Below are 20,096 nucleotides of genomic sequence, written 5' to 3'. Positions count from 1 at the left end.
TAGTGTATATTGCTGTTGCATGTTGGTACATTTTACCACACGAACAGTGTGGTAAACAATTTATGATGCTACTGGTGATGCTACTAGTGATGCTAACGTTACATTAACCATACTTTGACCTCACAGGAAAGTAGAATCAACAGCAGAAGGAGACAGACCATAAGATGTCAGCTGCATTTGGCGGGAAATCGTTGGCTCTGTGTCATGGAGCAAAGGTAAAAGCAATAATACTGCTACTCTAGCAACACACGTCCAACCTGTGGTTGATCTATTTATAGCAGACTACTTTACAGGGCTAACCAATGGTTTATGCAAGCAGTTACACATTCTCTATTGTTTTTGCTGTACTTAAAATAAAACAATAGTTACCATTAGTTTGAAGTTTTGCCTCTCAGTTGGAGGTGTTGGTGGATGCTCACTTCCATATTGGATGAGGGCTTCAGGGACTTGTCTATCTGACATAGTTCATCTCTTACATAATGTAAACACTGTTTGTGCAGGACTCCCTAATTCAAGGAGAGTGCAGCAGTGACAGTATTACAGTCATAAACATACAAACTATAAGCAATGAGCAATGTTTGAGGGTGGAATATTCTTCACTGGCCAAGGCAATCAGTCAGTCCAACTGATCATGTGTTTCACAACAGACATCTTGTGTCCAGCGATTGAACTTTTGAAATCAAGAATATTGGTATGTTCATAGATTTTATATTTTTAAATGAGGGAGAATGATTAAACAGCTGTACTTTAAGTATAACTTTGTTAAGACTGTCAGACAGGTGTGGCTTCAACTCTGTGCTAATTTCTGAGTCTTGTTTTGTATAGCGGTGTTGTTCTGGGCTGCTTTATATTCAAAAGTGTTCCTAATATTTTGCCCATGTTGACAAACTATTAGAATCACCTCACCTGGCTGGGACTGACAGGTGAGTGATGCTGCAGGTGGTTCCTGAATACAACTCATCTCTATGTTATGCAGCTTTACCTGACGGACAGTTTCAATCATTCTATTATGTGTACAGTGTTAGATGTTGAAAGACAGATTATAAATATAAAGATAAAGACTTTCAACAACAACCTCAACTGATGTGATTATCAATAATTAAGAAAGAAGTCTAACTGCTGGTGTGTTTATAGCTCCAGTGTTGTTATCCTAAGTGTGTACTGGATTAAATAGTTGCTGTGGTTCTGACGATTCTTAGACTATTTCCACTATAGTGGGTGGATTACAATCATACTTTTTTAAAATACTAATAACATCTCTCCAGATCCATGTGTGTATTGACATTCTGTCTGTTTTTTCTTTCAGGATGGTTTTGTTAGAGTGAGGAAAAGAGATTTAGAGAAGCTAACCACAGAAGTCATGCAGCTGAGGGAGTTCCTGCCCAGAGTTCTGAATGGGGACCTGATTGAAATGCTGCGTAAATCTCGAGCAGCACAGACACGTATGCATATATGAAGCTTAACCATGAAACAGAAAATAAGGTGGTTTGAGAGAGTTGTCCACTGAGTTTATGTTCCATGAACAGTGGAACCAAGGATTCATCCTTCATACCTGAATCATGTGACCATGTGGTGAGGTAGAAAGCTGGGTTGGCACTTAGTACTCTATAATAAACCTGATGATAATGAGGAAATTCATGTATTTCTGACTCTAGAAAATACTGCTTTAAGACCAATATGTTTGTTTGAACTGTAAATAACACAAGAGATGTTATGTAATGTTATCAATGTCACCGTTGGCTCCAAACTAGTTGTAATGTCACAAATCACAACATTACAACATTAATAATCCACTAATTAACATGACACTTATATAGTCCATTGTCACTGATTTTTAAAGTATGTCAGAGTCAATCGGCAGGTCATTATCAGTGACATTATAGAAATGCAGGAGAAACCTGTGTGTATGTGTGTGTGTGCATGTAGTGAAGGAGCAACTTGCACAGGAACAGGAGCAGCTGCGACAAGAGCGTCTTCATCTTCAGTCCCGACTGGATGCAGTGCAGACTGAATGTCAGAAAGAGAGAGAGGTATGAGAGAGAGCTCATATGTCTTTACTGTTACAGAACGAGATCCAGCTTTAAAGGACAGGTTCACAATTTTTCAAGTCAGTCTTAAAAAACAGTCAGGAGCCCAAATTAACATTGAAACATGTTTTTCTTGCTGTAATCATTCCTCTTGTTCATACTGACCATTAGAAGATTCCTTCATAATGCACTCACAATGTAAGTGATGGGGGACAAAATCCACAGTCCTCCTTCTGTGCAAAAATGTATTTAAAAGTTTATCTGCAGCTAATATGAATCTTCAGTGTCCAAATAAGTCAAATCAAGTAGGTATCTTTCTACGTTACAGTCTTTTTAGTGCCAAAGTCCCTCTTATTGTTACTTTACTTCCACCACAGCTCAACAGGGAAACACTGTCCAAGGAAACACAAAGAGGGAATTTGATGCTAAAAAGACTGTAAATGTGTCAGATATCCACTCGATATGACTAACTCAGACTGCTGAAGCCTCATATAAGCTTCACATTAACTTTTAAACGCATTTTTGCACTAAATGAGTGTAGACACACTGTGGATTTTGCCCCCCATCACTTACACTGAAAGCATTTGAAGCATTTGAAGCATTTGAAGCTTTTGAAGCATTTGGAGCATTTGGAGCATTTGGAGCATCTTTTAATAGCCAGTATGAACAGGATGAATGATTACAGTGAGGAAAACCTCCATCACTGTTCATATGAACAAAACATTAGTTTTGTCTGTTCTGGGCTACTGTAGAAATATGATGGTGCAACACAGTTGGCTCTGTGGAAGAGGACCTGCTCCCTCTGTAGATTCTTATTTTCAGGTGATTATACACTAATTAAAACTTACTCATTAATATTATATTCAATTTCCAAGTCTGTTCCACTAGATGCCACTAAATTCTACACACTGGTCCTTTAAATGCATTTTTGCACTTAAATGCATTTTTGCTCTAAATGACTGTGTGGACACACTGTGGATTTTGGCCCCCATTACTTACACTGGAATCACATTTGAAGGGGATCTTTTAATAGCCAGTATGAACAGGACGGATGATTACAGTGAGGAAAACCTATTTCACTGTTCATATGGACACCTGACTGTTGTTTTAACACACACTTGAAAAATTGTGAACTTGTCCTTTTAAAGATTTGTTTCAGCTGACAAGAAAACACATTTCTCATTCTACTATTGCGATATAGCCATGCAGACAGCCTGTCCTTTTAAAATAAACATTATGATAAATATATAGCAGTAACATTAAAAAAAATGTCCCTATATAGAAAATGGAAATTCCACAAAAATGTGATGTTTCTTTGGCTTCACCTCTTCCATTATATTATCATATCAGGATACCTTGCCATGTGTCACATGCATTACAACATTAATAATCCACTAATTAACATGATATTTGCATAGTCTGGTGTCATTATTATTAATAGCATTATCAGTATTATTTTTAAAGTATGTTAGAGTCAATCAGCAGGTCATTATAAGTGTATGTAGAAAAGCAGGAGAAAGCTTTGAACTATTACTTTTTGGCTGGTGATGTGTCTGTGTGTCTGTGTGTGTGTCTGTGTGTGTGCAGGAGAAGCTGCTGTTGCGTGAGCAGCTGTGGCAGAGTGGAGCAGAGCTGCAGCAGCAGGCAGACTTCTGCTCTGGTCTGGGATCTGCAGCTTGCAGTCTGCTGTGGAGCTGCTCTGCCCGGGAGGACACAGTCACAACCTGGCTGGCTGATGTGAGATGTGTCCACATGTCTGTCTGTCATAGTAAACCATGACATTTGATATGTGACAGCTGTGACAGCTTGGAGTTGTATGGCCTGATGTGTGTACATTATATATGGTTGTGTGTGTGTGTGTGTGTGTGTGTGTGTGTGTGTGTGTGTGTGTGTGCGTGTGTGTGTGCGGATGGTGCAGGGGAAGCTGCAGTCCTTTTTGGCTGTAGCTGCTCAGACTCTGGAGAGTTTTGTCAGGTCTCTGGATGAAGAGGTGAAAACACAAACTGAGGACCACAACTCTCAGGAGCATCAGTTTGTGTTGGCTCTGGCTGGAACCATTACGAGTGAGTTCACAGCTTCTGTTTTGCAACACATTGGTGTGTTCACACACAGTTTTATTTTGCACCACTTTTCTATTGATCATTTAAGAATAAACACTCTGGATCTACTCAGTAACAGCAGCTCATATGATTTAGACGTGGATCTTACTTAATATGTATACAGGGCATAATTCAGTATAACAGCCTCAAGCTGTACAGCAGCAGCTGATGTGGATGTACTGTCATAATATAATTTCCCAGTCTGATTGAGAAGAACAGACAACTGCAGTCATGACATTGTGATCATATCAAACAAGTTCAAATGTGTTGAGTCATTGATGTCAGCTGTTCATTTGTGGCCTGAGATCAACATAAATGAACATGAAATGTGTATGTGGTTCACAGAAACACCAGGTGTCCCCTAATAACCCAATCACCTGTGTTGTCTTTGTTTCCTGTCAACCAGACATAGCAGCAGTAACGTGTGGGCGGGACTTCCTGTCCAGCTCGGCTCACATTCTGCTGGACACTCTGATGAAGCTGCTGGAGCTGATGAAGCCTGGTGTCTTCCCCAAACTGAAAGTGTATGAAGACACCTCTGGTAGTTTCATTGTTGACATCAGACCTCATGCAAGAAGCACTTGTATGAACAGATCTGCTTTTAAATGGCACAAACAAATGGTTTAGGAGAATTTGTGATATTCACCAATTTTCTTGTACTTCGAACTGACTTTCTAAACAAGGCAAAAACAACTCATTTGACCTTAAATCATAATGCCTTCATCTAAATGAATTTGACTTGAAGCTCAGCGCTGTCAAATTCTTTTGACTCTTTGGGAACATTTTGTCAATGGAACCTGTCCACAAAACTTAGCGGAAAAGGTCCTTTTGTATGGAAATTTTCGTGGTGTCGATTATGCTAATGATCAAATCTACCAAACACTCCTTTTGAATAGATGACATTCATCAGGCTGAAACAAGTTAAGAAAGTTTGATAAATCTGACTTGGAACACTCGTGCAAGCAAACCTCACGGAACAAAAAGAAGTTTAGAGAAGGAGAAGAATACCATAATGTTTTTGCATAAGGCCCTTTGCCTTCATATCTGCATATTAAAAATGATTAACACATAGTACAATGAGACAAGCAATGTCACAAAAATGAATGAAATCCTCTGTAATCCTCAAATAGACACAATTTACTTTAATTACAGACTCACAAACATCCTTATTGAGTTTCTCTCTTGACCTTGGAAACAACAGTTGAGAAAACAATCTTGATACATATACACTAGCAGCTGTTGTGGAGCTTTCAATCATACCACATGATCTTCTTTAGCAGGTGGGAAATTTGCTGAAAATAAATGGAAGTTTAAACATTTATAATACTATGACAACTAACTCCATCTGCTGATGAAGATTATGTGATATGATCAAAAGCTCCAGAACAGCTAAGAAGTGGTGATTTTGTTTGGTCAGCTTTGATAGTGTGGAGTGTGGACATTTTTGCAAACAAAACAGGTGCATAATTAGAATTTCTTACCTAAAAGAATGGCCAAATTACTTTAAAGCCTTTTACGAGCTGACAAATGACTTAAAGCATTGTACCCTGAAGAACTGTAGTTATACCCTAGACTTGAGAGGAAGGTGAGGAATGTAGATGCTGTGTTGCAGTATTATCAAGTTTAAAAAAGTGTATGGATCCACAAATAGTGGATGAAGTCTGCTCAACAGAAGCATTTTAGGTTCAGTTAGGCATGTTAGTGTCTGGATGTGGACAGTAGGTGTCAGTACTGTCCTCTTGCAGTACACAGTGGAGCTGACTGCTGGTGTTTTGCTACAGGTTGATGCTGATGGCTCTGTATAATGTCAGCATCAGTGTTAAGGGGGTGAAGTACATCAGTGAGAACCCAGGACTGCTGTCTCTCATCTGGACCCTGCTGGATGGTAAGGAGACCAGTAGGAAGACTAAACTGCAAGTCACACACACACATTAAGGTTTGTGAAATAGTCTCACCCTCTGCTTCCACAATATAGGTCCCAGCTTCCCTCACCTTATCAAGGCCATTAACTGTCCATTCATATGCAGTATGTGCACAACAGGCACCACTGATGAACAATGTTGAGCATGTGTATTCTTGAACCCTTCCATGCCGAGAAGATTTTTGTCAGATTTTTGCAAGCTATAAACATATTTTTTATTTTTTTCTTTAAAAAATAAAACATAATTATATGCTGACACCTGTTGGTCCATTTCAGAGCACACATTTTCCACGCAATACAAGAAAAGGCCAATGGAATGTGCTTTATATTATTATGGCCACTCCAAAAGGGACAAAATGGAGAAAATTGAATTGTTATTTCATTTTAAGATCTAACACCGTTAACACTTTTGAAACACCTTGTCTGCCATGTAAATGGGAACAGCAGCTAATCACATAATAGAAATGCTAATGATGCTAGCCATACCTGCCAAATGCCTCAGAATGCCCATTCAGCAGAACACAGCTGCAGGGTAGTGAGGTGGGAATTCCATGGCTTCAGTGGAACTGACACATTGTGGATGTTTCTCTCACCTCAATCCTCAGTTGACCCAGAAATTGATGTGGTCTGCCATCATGAAGGACATCTCAGTTTGCTTATTTCTGTTGGGAGGAGGAGGAGTCTGCCTGGAAGAGGCTCTTTTATCAAACAGATACACCCCTTTCGGACACTGTGCTTGGACACTGCAACTGTTCAGACTACTCTGATACTACATCACCACAGTTTGATATTGATTGGTGATGAAAAATTAACTCTACAGGGCTCAAACCTGTGGATTCCTACAGCAATTCTCAGGCAGCTAGGAGGAGGAAGAGTGGTAACCCCTCACCCCACTCTCTTTCTTACTGACAAATTTTTTATGGAAATGCTCAATCCCAAGTGTGCCTTGGGATTGAGGATGATAAGCGCTGGCTCTTTGGTGTTTTTTATTGATAGTAAAGCTGTGACTGAGGTCAAAAGTTTTGACAAAAAATTGGAACCTTGGTCTGTTATGCCCCCACCTGGCAGGTTGGAGCACAACAGAAAAGTTAAAAGGAGGTTCCCTCCCCAGTGGCATTGGTGGCACAGGCAGAAAGTGCACTCAAGTTGAAAGGCATCATTGGAAACTCATGCACTGGAAGCCAAGGCCTTGGAATCATCCACTTCTAGCAATGGGGAAAAGTAGATACAGGGGTGAAGAGAGGTCCATGGGTTACCAGAACATTCCATCCAGTTCATCAGGGCAGGGGAGAAACCATCAGCCCCCAGAAAGGCCAGGAGTAACATCTACCAGAAGGCACAAGGGTGGGAAATGAGGGTGGACTTGGTGACGAAGCTGCAGTTCCCCCCAGTCATCCAAACATCCCTGAGGCCAGACTTGGCCATCTGGTCAGAGCACGTGAGGAACATAATCCTGGTTGAAGGAAGGGTGTGAGGAGACCCATGGAAGAAAAACCACCAAGGATCTGATCCAGGAGTGCAAGGACAAAGGGTTGCAGGCCTGGCTATTCCCTGTCGAGGTTGGATGCACAGGATTCCCAGTGCAATCAGTGTGGAAGATGCTCACAGCCTTGGAAATAGCAGGAAAGGAGAGGAAGACAATAGCTTGCAGGCTGGATGAGGCAGCAGAATGAGCCTCTTGCTGACTCTGGAACAGAAGGGAGGAGGCATGCTGGAGGCCAGGAGCAGATGGGCAGTGATTTGGCCACCACTGTCAACCCACCAACTAGAGGGTGTTACAGTTAGAGTTTTTTTTTCATAGGATGGCAATGTAATTTTCTGCAAAGACCCGCCCCTACCCTGCTTCTGATTGGCTGACCCTGATATCCTTACCCTAACCCTAAACATCTGACTCCTCATGTCTAAACATAACCAGTGAAGGCAATGAATATTAGCCAATCAGAGGCAGAGTGAGGCAGAGTAGGGTTGGTCATCTCGTCTCCGTCCTAGGAAAAGAAGTCCTGTGCATTTATATTAAACATTGGTGTACAGCGATCATCCCTGCACACTGCTCAGCATTAGCGAAAGTTCTAGCATTAGCGAAGGTTCTAGCAGTCAAATGTAGACCTTTTTATCTACCACAAGAATTCACAGCCGTGATCATCATCGCTCACAAGGTTATCAGCCTCATGATCGCAGGAATCAGCCGTTGCCGATTATCTCAAAATGCCAGATATCAGCGTGATTGATAGGCCGACTGAATAATCAGTTGAACACTAGTCAAAACCATTAAGAAGAGTTCAGAAAAAACTCTTTGAAATGAGTCACAGGGTCTGGAATTTCAGTTTATCTACGTGGAAGCACTTGGGGTCTTAAGTACTATTTTTATCCCCTCGTGGCTCAGCGCACTGGCAGACTTGACATGATGATGGTGAGCATGTCACAGTACATATGACTGAAGTCCCAAATGGGCTCAGTCCACAAGTGGAGGGTGGACATTTGGATTTAGGCCAAGAGTGACTGAAGATGAGGCATCTCTAGATGTAATTCAGAAGGAAATCATACATCTGGTTTAGCTGCAGTTCAGCTGAACCAGTACTCCTTTTGACACAGCAATCGGGTCCAACTTACCACACTTTCTCCAGGTTCTGTTCTAAACCACATCTAATTTAGTCAGCTAATCAGATCCAATGTGACACAGCAACTATTTAATCACATTCATGTCAGCTGGCGGTGTTTCCTAGCTAAAAAGGAAGCAGTGACATCTTTTCAGGTCCTCAAAAAGACGTAAACATGAAGTAATTATGAAACTCTTTGCAAGAAAACCATTATGTGACCCATAACCAGTCACATGAGGTATAGCCCTTTTTCACAGCAAATATTTGACATGTAATGGTAGGAAAATCACAGGTTTAAATAATCAAATGAATGATGGCTAAATTCCATTTAGCTGCTTCAGTTTCAGGGTCTTGGTATTGTGCAGTGATGACTCACTGTCACACTGTCATGACTTACTGGGACACTTGAACAGAACAAAGCTATTGTTAATGTAATTAATTACACCTGTGCCTTTCCTAATATGAGGCGGGCAATGGATGAGGCTGTGTGAAAATTATCCTGCAGAAACAGCAGAGATCAAAACCAAATACAGCACTTGGGTGTTAATACACAATCTTAAAGTGAGAACATGCCAAATTTTCTTTTGGAATATCACATTGTTGTTATGAATTGAAACATAGCTTATACAAACTAATAAGTATTACACAGCCAACAAGTCTTACAAACAGAACTCCTCCATACGTGGACTTTGTTGCTGTATAATATCACCTGATTTCCTCCTTTGCTCTTGTCATAATTACTACAGCAGCTAAAGTGTGCTGACAGCTGAATGTAAATGCATGTTGTTTTGGGGCACCTTCTGGAAAATGATTTTGTCATTTTTCTTGAGCTGACCATCTCAAAAAATGAGTGTCCAGCTGTCAGCTTCCACACTGCATAGCTCTCATCTTTATTGGTCTGTGTGACAGATGGAGACTGGGAGGTGTGTCTCCACTCTCTGCGTCTTCTGCAGTCAGTGTTGTTGGAGGAGGAGGTGCTGCTCCTGCTGGGCTCCTCTCTGCTGGATCCAGACTTCCAGGCTCGTGTCAGCCTGCTCACCTCCAGTGTGCAGCCCAGCCTGAGACTGGCTGCCCAGCAGACCCTGGAAGACCTGCAAGCACTCCAACAGGTACCACAGTCACAAGTGCATAAGTCAAAGCACAGAAATGCTTTTATTGAGAGTAGTGTCAAAATAAATGTGTTTAAACAAATTTAAATTTACATTTACATAACTTATTTCTATACTCATTCTGTTAATGCTCAGCTGTGGACCAACAGTTTTTTGGAGTGGAGTGTCTGTGCTTTTCCCCTCTCAAACTACAACTTATATGAATTAGATTCATATAAGTTGTAGTTTGAGAGGGAGGCTGACATCCCAAGCTCATGTTTTTTTTATCATTATTATTATTATTGAATCTATTTTTTATAACTGGTTCTTTATCTGTGATGTTAAAAGGTGAGACATAAAAGACTGAAACCAGAGTAGTAAAGACTGTTATAGCAGCAGATTAATGTCCATGGTATCACATATCATTTATCACATGTTCAGTTGTCCTCATACTTTTGGCCAGGCAGGATATTTAGAGCCTCAGCCTGGTAAACAGGAATACTGTTACTTAAAACAGAGTATTAGCCATTCATTTTTTAGGAGTTATAAACCAGGCCTACAGTATTATGTTCTTATATAGTCATTGGGAAAATAGCAAAGTTGATGAAGTAGAATGTTGATGTAAAACAAATTTGATTTTCATTAATAGAAATATTTTTTGATATTTAATGATTTTTAAGGTAAATCCTAAACATTATTTTGAGATTTAAAGTGAGAAATGACAGGGATGCAGAAAAAGCACTTTTTACTTTTTGGTTTTTATTTAATTAAATAGTTTAATTATTTAAATGCATTTAAATAGTTTGTGGGGGGAAATTTTACTCTTGTTCTGAAAGGGCGAGATGTTGTCACATGACTTCCTGTCTACAGATGGCCGTTTTTTTATGGCCCAATCCCAATGTCCACACTCAGGGATTCACAGACTTTGAGGTGTGTTCCCGCTAAGTCCATGAGGGCATCTCTGCAGACTTTGCCTGAAGGAATTACCCACAGTTCATAGTGTTGTGATGTTAAATCAGCATTAAATATGGGGTTACCAGGGGAAACAAAAAAAAACATAAACAAACTGGCATGTGGGTATTGAGCCTGGCATAGTGGGTGTGCTGGTATGCCTACATTAACATAGAAACACTACATTGACAAGGACTTAAGATGGTACATAAAACACATGAAATCAGAGGAATGCAAGCTTAGGTTATATTAAACACCTAGTTTATTCATCAACCATTCCTTTTCATTTTTGCTTAATGATGCTGTTACCTCTCGTCCACTCTGTAAGGCAAGAGCCTGGAAGACGTTCAAATCAGGCAGTCTCTTACTTGACTGTCCTGCACGTGATTATTTTGTGGGTTGGATATTACCTATCTGTTTTATACTTTATTTAATGTATTATTTTCTTTATGAGTGAGTGGTTTTACTATTTTTTTCTTTTTCTGTTTTAGTTAAAGTGAGCTCACTAAGACAAATTCCAATCAATCATGTTGATATGGCAATAAAGTACTGAATTTGAATCTTAAATGCCTTGGCCATGGAGAAAGTAAAAACTGTAAAATAAAAAGTCCCAAACCCACGATCATACACAACATGTTTTGGTGTCGTCAAGGTAACATGATATGTCACAAAGTGCTGTCCCATTCCTATATACCACTTTGAGCCTTTACAGCCTCTCACACTCAAGCACTTACCAGGTGACGTCAATTATATCCGTGAGGGTTCAGGGTTGAGGGCTCAGGGGGGATACTTCGATTGGGCCAATGACTGTTGTCCGCCATGTTGCTGCAACCTGGTTCTCTTAGTGTTCAGGCCGACATTAGCCCTGCATGAAAAAACACACTCCTCTATTTCACTTGAATGGAGGCAGTCCGTTGGCACCGACGCAGAGGGCTGTCCAGCAAAAAAGTTGAACCAGGTTCAACATTTGCTGCCATCCAGCTGCATTTGCCAATCACATACATACAAGTTCACATTCCTGGTGGATTAAGGTTTAGTCACATTGCACTTCAGACAAATTCATGCATGCATTTCCTGTTTCAGTGAGATCTCCAGCTGCTCTGGCAGATTCACAGGGCACAGTTCACCTTTGTTTGACGTTGACCAAATGGAAACACTGCTGTGCTGTGTTTGGGAATGGAGACGTTATTATTGTAGTGTGTTTCATCACCATTTTTAGTATATAATCACACTACCAAACTACAAACTGTAGCTCGCTCTCATACACTCTTTACAGTTTGTCATTACTCTGATCAATATTTATTTATTTCCAGAGAACGAAAGGGAGTGGAGGACACTGATAAATTCACAGCCTTTAATTGTGCAAACAGACTAATGTTTCGACATAACTGTGTCTCTTCATCAGAGTCAGAGTGAACAAAGACATGAGGCAGACAGCATATGTAATCAACCTAGATCAGGTGTGCCAGTTGTCATCAAATAATTGGTTGAACAGGATTTCAAATCTATTGGATAATAAATCAGAGGTTGGGAATTGCCATAGTCAGTGTCCAAGTGCCACACCCCTAACATCATGTCAGAAACAAAAGAACATAAACCTCTCTTAAAGTTACAAAGATAAGAATCCAACAAGTCCAAGTACAAATATCTGTGAAATGTGACAAATTAGAGGAAACATGACATATTTAGCTCTTCATTCATGCCAAAGGATTAACATTATAAAAGTACATAAAGTACAGATACAAACATCCATCAAGTATGACAACTCAGAGGAAACATGAAAAATTCAGTTCCTCATTAATGCCAAAGGGCTCCACCATGTTCAGAGTGTGAATCCAATATGCCTGTCTGCAGAGCAGTCAGTTGATGATGTCACCACCTCTAAGAGAGAGTGAAATTTTTTCTGTTCCCTAGAAATTTTTTCTGGCGAATTTTCTGAGGAAGAACTAAATATTTCCTGTTTCCTCTAATTTGTCACATTTCACAGATATTTGTACTTGGAATTTTTATATATATATACAGCAATGCTTTATTTCTACACACATATAACATGCAGAACTTGACAGGAAGTTACACTGGCGATGGCGCACAGATCCTCTCTTCTTAGATAGGCGTAATTTGGATAAACTGACCACACACAGGAATCTTACCGAAATCTAAATGGTTACTTTCTGAAAAAATATTAAAACTTAATAAAGTTACATATTATCAGTATTACAGCGAAAATTTACAACAGCTTGATCTCTGATGCTTGCTGTCAGTTGGTGCGAAATGCATTCTGGGATACTTCGGCCAACCAATGGTGTAGCTTCATCACTCAGTGAGTGACGCAGTGACAGACCAGCCAAAAAAGAGAATTCATCTTGAGAATATGGTCTTGCACCATGCCTATATAACTTTTCCAAGCCTCAATGGTGTCTGTACTAGCCTCATTTAATTTTGCTGATAAAAATTCCATGATTAAAATCTCTAATAGACTATAAGTCCTTTGATTTGTCAATAGTCAATTTTTTTTGCTGCTGTTCATTCAACTCACAAGCCAGAGACATTTCTGATGGAAAATCATATTACAGGAAGAGTCATTGATTAGAAGCATCAATTCTGGATTGCACATTAACTGACAGCTGCTCACACTAGATGGAAAAGTAGTCACATCATGCCAAAATATCCAAAATATATAATATAATATATATATATATATATATATATATAATATATATAATATATTTCTGGCTGTAACCAAGCAACAACCTCCAGTGCTGAAAATGAAGCCAACACTGAAGTGCCAAAAACTGCAGTTCCTTGAATGGCCATTTGAGGCTGGCTCCAAAAGCAAATCAGTCCCCATAGACCCCCATGTTAGAATGCCCAACTTTACAGCAGAAATAAATATGTTTACAGCCTGGTACGAAAAACAGTTTTGGTCTCGATAGCTCATTTCCCCGTTCATAGACAACTGTATGGGGGGAGAATTTTTATGTAACTCACCTGTTTAAATTTTATTAAGGCTTAAAGTTATGCATATTTAAGGGCGTGGCCGCTCACAGGCAAATTGCTATTATGGCGACAACATTTGTTAAGTAACATAACCATGGCGAACCCCAGATTCACAGAGTATAGACGTAGCCATAGCTGTCACTATTTCAGTGTATTTTCAGTTCATGAAAGTTAATTGTAATATTTTGGTCGCCTAAAAAAGTCTTGTTCAGCATTTTGTTGTACTAAAAGATCCTTTAAGGAGTCAGATGTTCAGTTTTTACCAATAAGTACATTTTGTTTCAATGGTTTTAAGCCTGTTTTTCGCTATTGAAAATTAGCATTAGAATTATGACAGTTAACCATAGACTGTAAATGCACCATGCTAACCAAGCCAGCAGATAGTGCTAGGGTCAGCTCCACCCTCTCGTCCAATATGGTCACTTCTTGCCCCAAAAATCCAAAATGGCAACAGTCAAAATACAAACTTGAGGCTTCAAAACGGGAGTCCACAAACCAATGGGTGATGTCACGGTGGCTATGTCAATTATTTTTAACAGTCTTTGGCTGTAACCCATCCAGCCCTGGAGATTTTCCTTTTTTCATCATCCTCAATGTATCCTGCAATTAAGTAAGAGAAAAAGGAGCAGCCAAAGTGCTTGCCTCTTCCAGTGAAAATGTTGGTAATTTTTTTTTTTCTGAAGACTTTACTTCTGATACATTTGTTCTTTCTCATCTGAAACTTGTATCTGTTTATGTTTAATATTAAAATTGCAGTGCTATAATAGAAAATAATTCATGCCTAAGTGCAGGACAGATGAAATGAAGGGTGTTTGTGTGTTTCCAGGGTCAGGGGTGTAAACAGAGCAGCCTCTGAGATTCAGCTATGGATTCAGCATCTTCAGTCCAGTCCTCCCCCTGTGTTGTCTCTTCATGTCACATTACTTCTGTCTGTGTGCTGTTATTAGCACATTTTGTTTGTCATTTCATATGCAAAGTGAGGTAACTGAAAATAAACTGTAGAGATGAAAGTTTTCATCAAAGTAGGAAGAGCCTCTCACTGGTATTTCTAAACTTTTATAACCGTTTTACTTGCACTGTTCAATGTTGAGCCTTCACATTTGTTCACGTCACTGTGTCTTACTTGGTTGATACACACTTAATGTGAATTTGATAATACAGGTTTGTACAAGAAAATTAAAGATGATGTTTGCACACTTTCAGAGCACTATCATTCTATTTCATAGAAAAGATGAGCAAGGCCCTTAACCCTAACATTTCTAGATTAGGAGCTGCAACTTCAAAGCTAGATGGAATGAAATAAAAGTGTGAATGATCATCTCCATCTCAGCAAAGACACAGTGGGTGTGGGTTTAGCAAAGTTCCTCAGCTGGAGAAAAACTTTCTGAGTGAGAATTAAATAGATGAGGAGAAGGAACCAAGGTTGTCCTGCTCCTTGAGCAGAGAACATCTGTTTAATCAGCAGTAAGCTTTAAAAAATGATCCATCAAATTTTTGATAGTTTTAAGCAGTCATGTAATATAGACACATTTACATTGATTTACAATGTTTAATTGAGTATTATCTGCACAGCAGTGATAGGAGATACCTTTAAAGTTCTAACCCTTAGATTTAATTCCTGGTTGATTTGGTGACACTTGTGGTTAGTGGTGTTAACTATAGGTGCAATTTAATACTACAGGTCCCAGAATTTGGGAGCTGTTTTGCAGCTATTTTGTCACAAATACAACAGATGAGCTGCTGGTGTATCTGTTTACAGAGCAGCCAAAGAAACTCACATTTTTTTAAATAAAAAAGTCGGTCAATAATAATTGAAACCACAAACCTTTTTTTTTTTTTAGTTTGATTGGTTGCATTGTTGAGGGGTTGGCGATAAATAGCAAAAATGCCAATGTCTTGTTTTAGACGTATTAACTGCTTCACAATAAAAGCCCCTCATTTTTGCCTGTTGAAGTCTTTTGATGTGAACTAGAAGCAGTAGTAAATGTTGGGTTAGTATTAACTTAAGTAGCAGCAGTAACTCAATGCAGCTCTGACTCAGAAGTAGGGAACTGAACAGTAAACAGTGATGTCAGTGACATTACAAAAAGTTTAGCTGGATTACATGCTGCATCGTTTGCTGTGAATCCCTCATTTTTAGTTCATTTCAATCCAGCACGGAAATGGCAAACTCCACCACTAACGATAAAAACTGCATTATAGAGACATAATTACTGAATGTAAATACATTTAATGGCTATGCTAAAATGCCTAAAATGCCAACCCTAAATATTCAAATATATATCAAAAACAGGGTTTGATTTCATGAAAATCTGAAAGATTGGAACTTTCTATATGTTGCCTAAGGGGAAGCATGTTCACAATGCACCACAAAAGGTTGAGAAACACTGTAATAGTTACTCAGATTACTTGCACTAATGTCATATTTAGCATTTAGCACCACATTGATTATTATGAAGAGTAAAGAATAAATACACACAGAAGTTGCCTTTTGTTAATTGTACAGCTTTATTATGTAATTCTTTAGTATGGACTTCTCAGTAATGAGCAGATATCCATTGAACAAGGCCTACATTAGACAGGATATATTCAAGACAAGAGAGGAGAGGGTTCAAAGAGTCCGCACAAGAATGGAAGCAGCCAGGGGCTCAGAGAACTTTACTGATGGAAAATCTGGGACAAGACGTGTGACAATTACCTCCAAGCCCAACCATCAGCACTGTCAGAGGGCTCGCTCTGAAACAGACCAACAACGATCAGCAGGATGAAGAGTCACGTCATGTGAATGTCTCGTCCTTAGATGAGTTTTTTCCTGAAAAACTCCAGCCGCCCCTTACTTAACCATCCTCATGGGGAGATTTATGTTAAACTCAAAACAATGATACTAGTAATACTGTAAGAGTGTACTAAGAATAATCTACAGAGGAGAAAGTGAAGCGAGGACACAGATATCCTCTAAGGGAAAGGGGGAAGAAGAGGAGGATAGAGATTCTGTAGTCATCCATCCCAGTTGGTCGATTGTAGGTGGGCAGAGCCCTTCCAACACCCACCACGTAGCCTCTAGGAGGACGCAGCAGCGTTGGGCTTGTCGTCACGGGTGACAGGGATGCTGCGCTCACTGCGGCTGGAATCACTTCCCCCAGAGACCTTTGGCCCAATCAGAGTCAGCAGACCATCAGCTGACAGGGAACAGGTGATTGATGATTGGTCAACATTGGAGGGGAGGCGGTAGCGGCGATGAAACTCACGAGAGATGAAACCATGGTCATCCTGAAAAACAGCAGGGTTAAAGCCATGATAGCATATTGATTAAAGGAACAGTTCACTCCAAGAAGGAAATTCTGTCATTTAAGTTTTACATCAGAAACAAAACACCCATCAAACTTGTCTTCAAGATACTCTTGCTGATTTGTTGTAGCTTTCCCTACTGTATCTCTTGTTCCCACTCGCAATACAAAATAAAATGATTTAGTCCATGAAGGTAAAGATCTGACCTTGTCGACACCAAGACATTTTATTGTCATCATTTACACCATTTACATCTTGTGATGTTAATAATTTTGTTGTGACTGTGCAGTTACACCAAAGAACAGTGTTGACCTCCCAGAAAAGGTCTACCAGTCAGCTCGAATAGCTTCTGAAATATGAGTTAGACACACTGAAGTTGTTATAGCTGAGTCTACAACATCCTAATTTTAGTTGTTTTAGCATCAAGGTTAGTGAATCAAAATATAGATACCCTGTCTGCTGTGTAAATTAACCCCATGCCTTATTAAATACACACATACTAACTTTATTTATGTGTGTGTGTGTGTGTGTGTGAGTCGGGTGTGAGACTCACCTGTCTCTCTCCATGCTTGCCCTGGATCTCCACATAGTCATCAGTGATCTTCACACTGAGCTCATCAGGAGAGAAGTGCTTGACGTCCAGGAAGACGGCAAACTTATCCCTGTCAGACCTCACCTGAGGGATACACACAAACACAGAGAGGGTCCATTATATCACAACACTGTCAAAATATAGATTTTCCATGAACTTTTGAAAATGCAATTTCTTCACTTTAGATTATGTCAAGCACATCAGACGTTATATGTTGAGGTAGAGCAACCAAACTCAGGACTCACAAAAATGATCACATAAAAGTACAAAGACATGTAATCTTTGTAGGCAAGTACAAAATGCAATGCTATGAACAGTTACGATGAGCTTTGACATCCTTTTAACATAACTAAAGACTTTCTTGTTTGTCCTGAGAGATGAACAGTCTTTCTCTGTCTAAACTTAACTTTACTTTACTTTAATGAAATGAAGTGAAAAAGTTAAAACCTTTTCTCCAATGAACATATAAGTTGTCTACATATTTATCCAAAGTACTAATGCAGTCAGAGTCATGCTGTGCTTCCTAATATGAAGCAGCCTGTATCTGGTCTTGTTACCTCCGACATGCCAGAGTTGGAAGAGTCCAAAAAGTTGCGGAAGAGCGACTGTCTGTAATAGGGGCTGATGGTGGAGGTGGTGTAGGGGAAGAGGTCGTAGTCAAACATGCCCTCTCCAAAAAACTGGTCGAAGAGTCGGGCAGGGTAGACAGAGCCCAGGGCGCGTCTGAACCAGGGGTGCTGGATGGCAATATCCATAGTGACTGGAGAAAGTTTGGTCTAGCACAGCTTGGCTTGGCTCAGGTTGGCAGATGTACCTGCTCAGCTCAGAGTCCAGCAGGTGGAGAGGAAGGTTAGGCGAGATAGAGAGAACAGACTGATGATGCAAGGCAGTGAGTGAATAATGTTTCCAGAGCGATTGTACTCTGCTCCACAGCTGCCTCCTCTTTATATACCTGAGAGCCAGAAAGAGAGGCTTTAGCCACGATCCCTCTGGAATGGCATTATCTCATGGTGGGTTGGGCCCCGTCAGCAGAATCTGGGTTGAGGATGGGGGGGCACCCATTCGCCGCCAGACGGGTCCAGACCCTGGTGCAACTCAGTGCCACCCACACATCAGACACCCAGGGCTGCCAAAACAAACCCTGCTGGATGAGGAGGAGGGCATGACAGAGACAATAAGGTCAGGAAGCGAACTACAGACACAGAGGGATACCTGTGTGATAATGCATCAAACATACACACATATCTATTCAGTTAGACAGTCTGTGACATAATGCTGCTGTATTGTTCTGCTTCTGTGCCTGGACGAAGGGCAGATTTAGAGACGCTGCTGCCCAGGGGAGGACAAGGGTCAATGGAACAACAACAGAATTGAGAACACATGCTTTGAGGTGCAAACATATTACCGATATTTTATTAATACAGATCATTCAAATCAAAAGAATTGCAGCATCTGAAAAATTGCCATCGATGGTTTTGAATTGAAATCATGATTACTATTTCAAATGGCCAAAATGGAAGCAATTTATTAATGGGCCCAATTAAAGGGAGCCAATACAAACCCTTTTTTGAAGGCCGGGGGGAGAAGACCCTTTTTTCCCTCTAATTTATTTGATAATGAATAACAACACTTTGCTAATAAACAGTTAATGTCTCATATCAAACCACCGATCTTTAAGTATAATCACTAAAAAAGCTAAACAAGTGTGTTGTTGGATCTGGACATCAACCACACAACAGCATCGTCACAGCTCTTGTTAGGGTCTTAAATTACATTTGGTCTTATATCTCTAATCTCACTCTTTCAACTATTATCCAAAGCTCACAGCTTTAGGTGAAGTTTAGAACCATTAAAGCTTCCTCTTCCCACCTCACCATGATTGTCCAGTACATTTTCCGCATTACTGCTAACACAACACCAATTCACCTCAGTCTCACATTCAATTTAACCCTCATCCGTGAACAAGACTCTCAATCTGAAGGAGAAAACCAATGTTTTCTTGCCTCAGAGTGGGAGTTACTGACTCTCATCCCTGCTGCCTCACACTCACACTGGAAACCACCCCAGTGTGCATGAGAGGTCATGGTCTGATGAAGCCAACAGGAGCAGGTCAATCAGGGAAGACACAAGTTGACATGAATTCAAAAGCTTTATTTGACAGTCTCTGGCATTGACCTTGTTGATTAAATAGTTGACATAGACTGCAATGACAGTGGAGAGACAAAACAGTTTAAGGGGCTTAAATATTCTTTGGCTAAGATGGTCATTGGATGATAGAAAAGCAAATGTGCAGAGCCCAGTGAGGCCTCCATCCTGGACACTCTTCTAACCTCTGCTGCAACTAGAGATTCTGTCCAAAAAAATCACATCAGAGTAGCTTACAAGGCCCTAGCAGAGCCAAACAAGCACTGACTTCCTGCTGAGAATGGAGGCTCAGCCTTTTCTGAGTCTGACTCAGCAGTTCATGCCCCTGCTGGATACAACATGAGCTAAATCGTGCCTCTTTTTTGAGATGTGACAATTTGCCAAAAACTCT

At 40.1% G+C, this 20,096-nt stretch overlaps 2 protein-coding genes across 3 annotated transcripts; one reads left to right on the top strand and one right to left on the bottom strand.

Moving 5' to 3' along the window:
* Window positions 1–70: 70 nt before the first annotated feature.
* Window positions 71–14,876, top strand: hsf2bp (heat shock transcription factor 2 binding protein). Of its 2 annotated transcripts, XM_067582804.1 has the most exons (9): window positions 71–215; window positions 1,307–1,442; window positions 1,927–2,030; window positions 3,615–3,764; window positions 3,946–4,090; window positions 4,533–4,650; window positions 5,908–6,011; window positions 9,554–9,753; window positions 14,507–14,876. In XM_067582804.1, exons 1-9 carry the CDS (start codon window positions 165–167, stop codon window positions 14,534–14,536), a joined length of 1,038 nt encoding a protein of 345 aa, XP_067438905.1. In that variant the 5' UTR covers window positions 71–164; the 3' UTR covers window positions 14,537–14,876. The 2 variants fall into 2 exon arrangements, with proteins under 2 accessions (XP_067438905.1, XP_067438906.1); XM_067582805.1 differs by lacking the exon at window positions 14,507–14,876 and having other exon boundaries at window positions 5,908–6,062; window positions 9,554–9,640.
* Window positions 14,877–16,095: 1,219 nt separating this feature from the next.
* On the bottom strand, window positions 16,096–18,554 carry cryaa (crystallin, alpha A). Its single transcript, XM_067583057.1, has 3 exons — window positions 18,118–18,554; window positions 17,522–17,644; window positions 16,096–16,950 (listed from the first exon to the last, which is right to left on the bottom strand). Exons 1-3 carry the CDS (start codon window positions 18,313–18,315, stop codon window positions 16,741–16,743), a joined length of 531 nt encoding a protein of 176 aa, XP_067439158.1. The 5' UTR covers window positions 18,316–18,554; the 3' UTR covers window positions 16,096–16,740.
* Between the last annotated feature and the right edge of the window lie 1,542 nt (window positions 18,555–20,096).

Source organism: Thunnus thynnus, chromosome 24 (assembly GCF_963924715.1).
Source record: "Thunnus thynnus chromosome 24, fThuThy2.1, whole genome shotgun sequence".
In the NCBI taxonomy this organism is placed as follows: Eukaryota; Metazoa; Chordata; class Actinopteri; order Scombriformes; family Scombridae; genus Thunnus; species Thunnus thynnus.
Note: the sequence above shows the minus strand (reverse complement) of the source record. Positions and strands in the feature narration are given on the sequence as shown.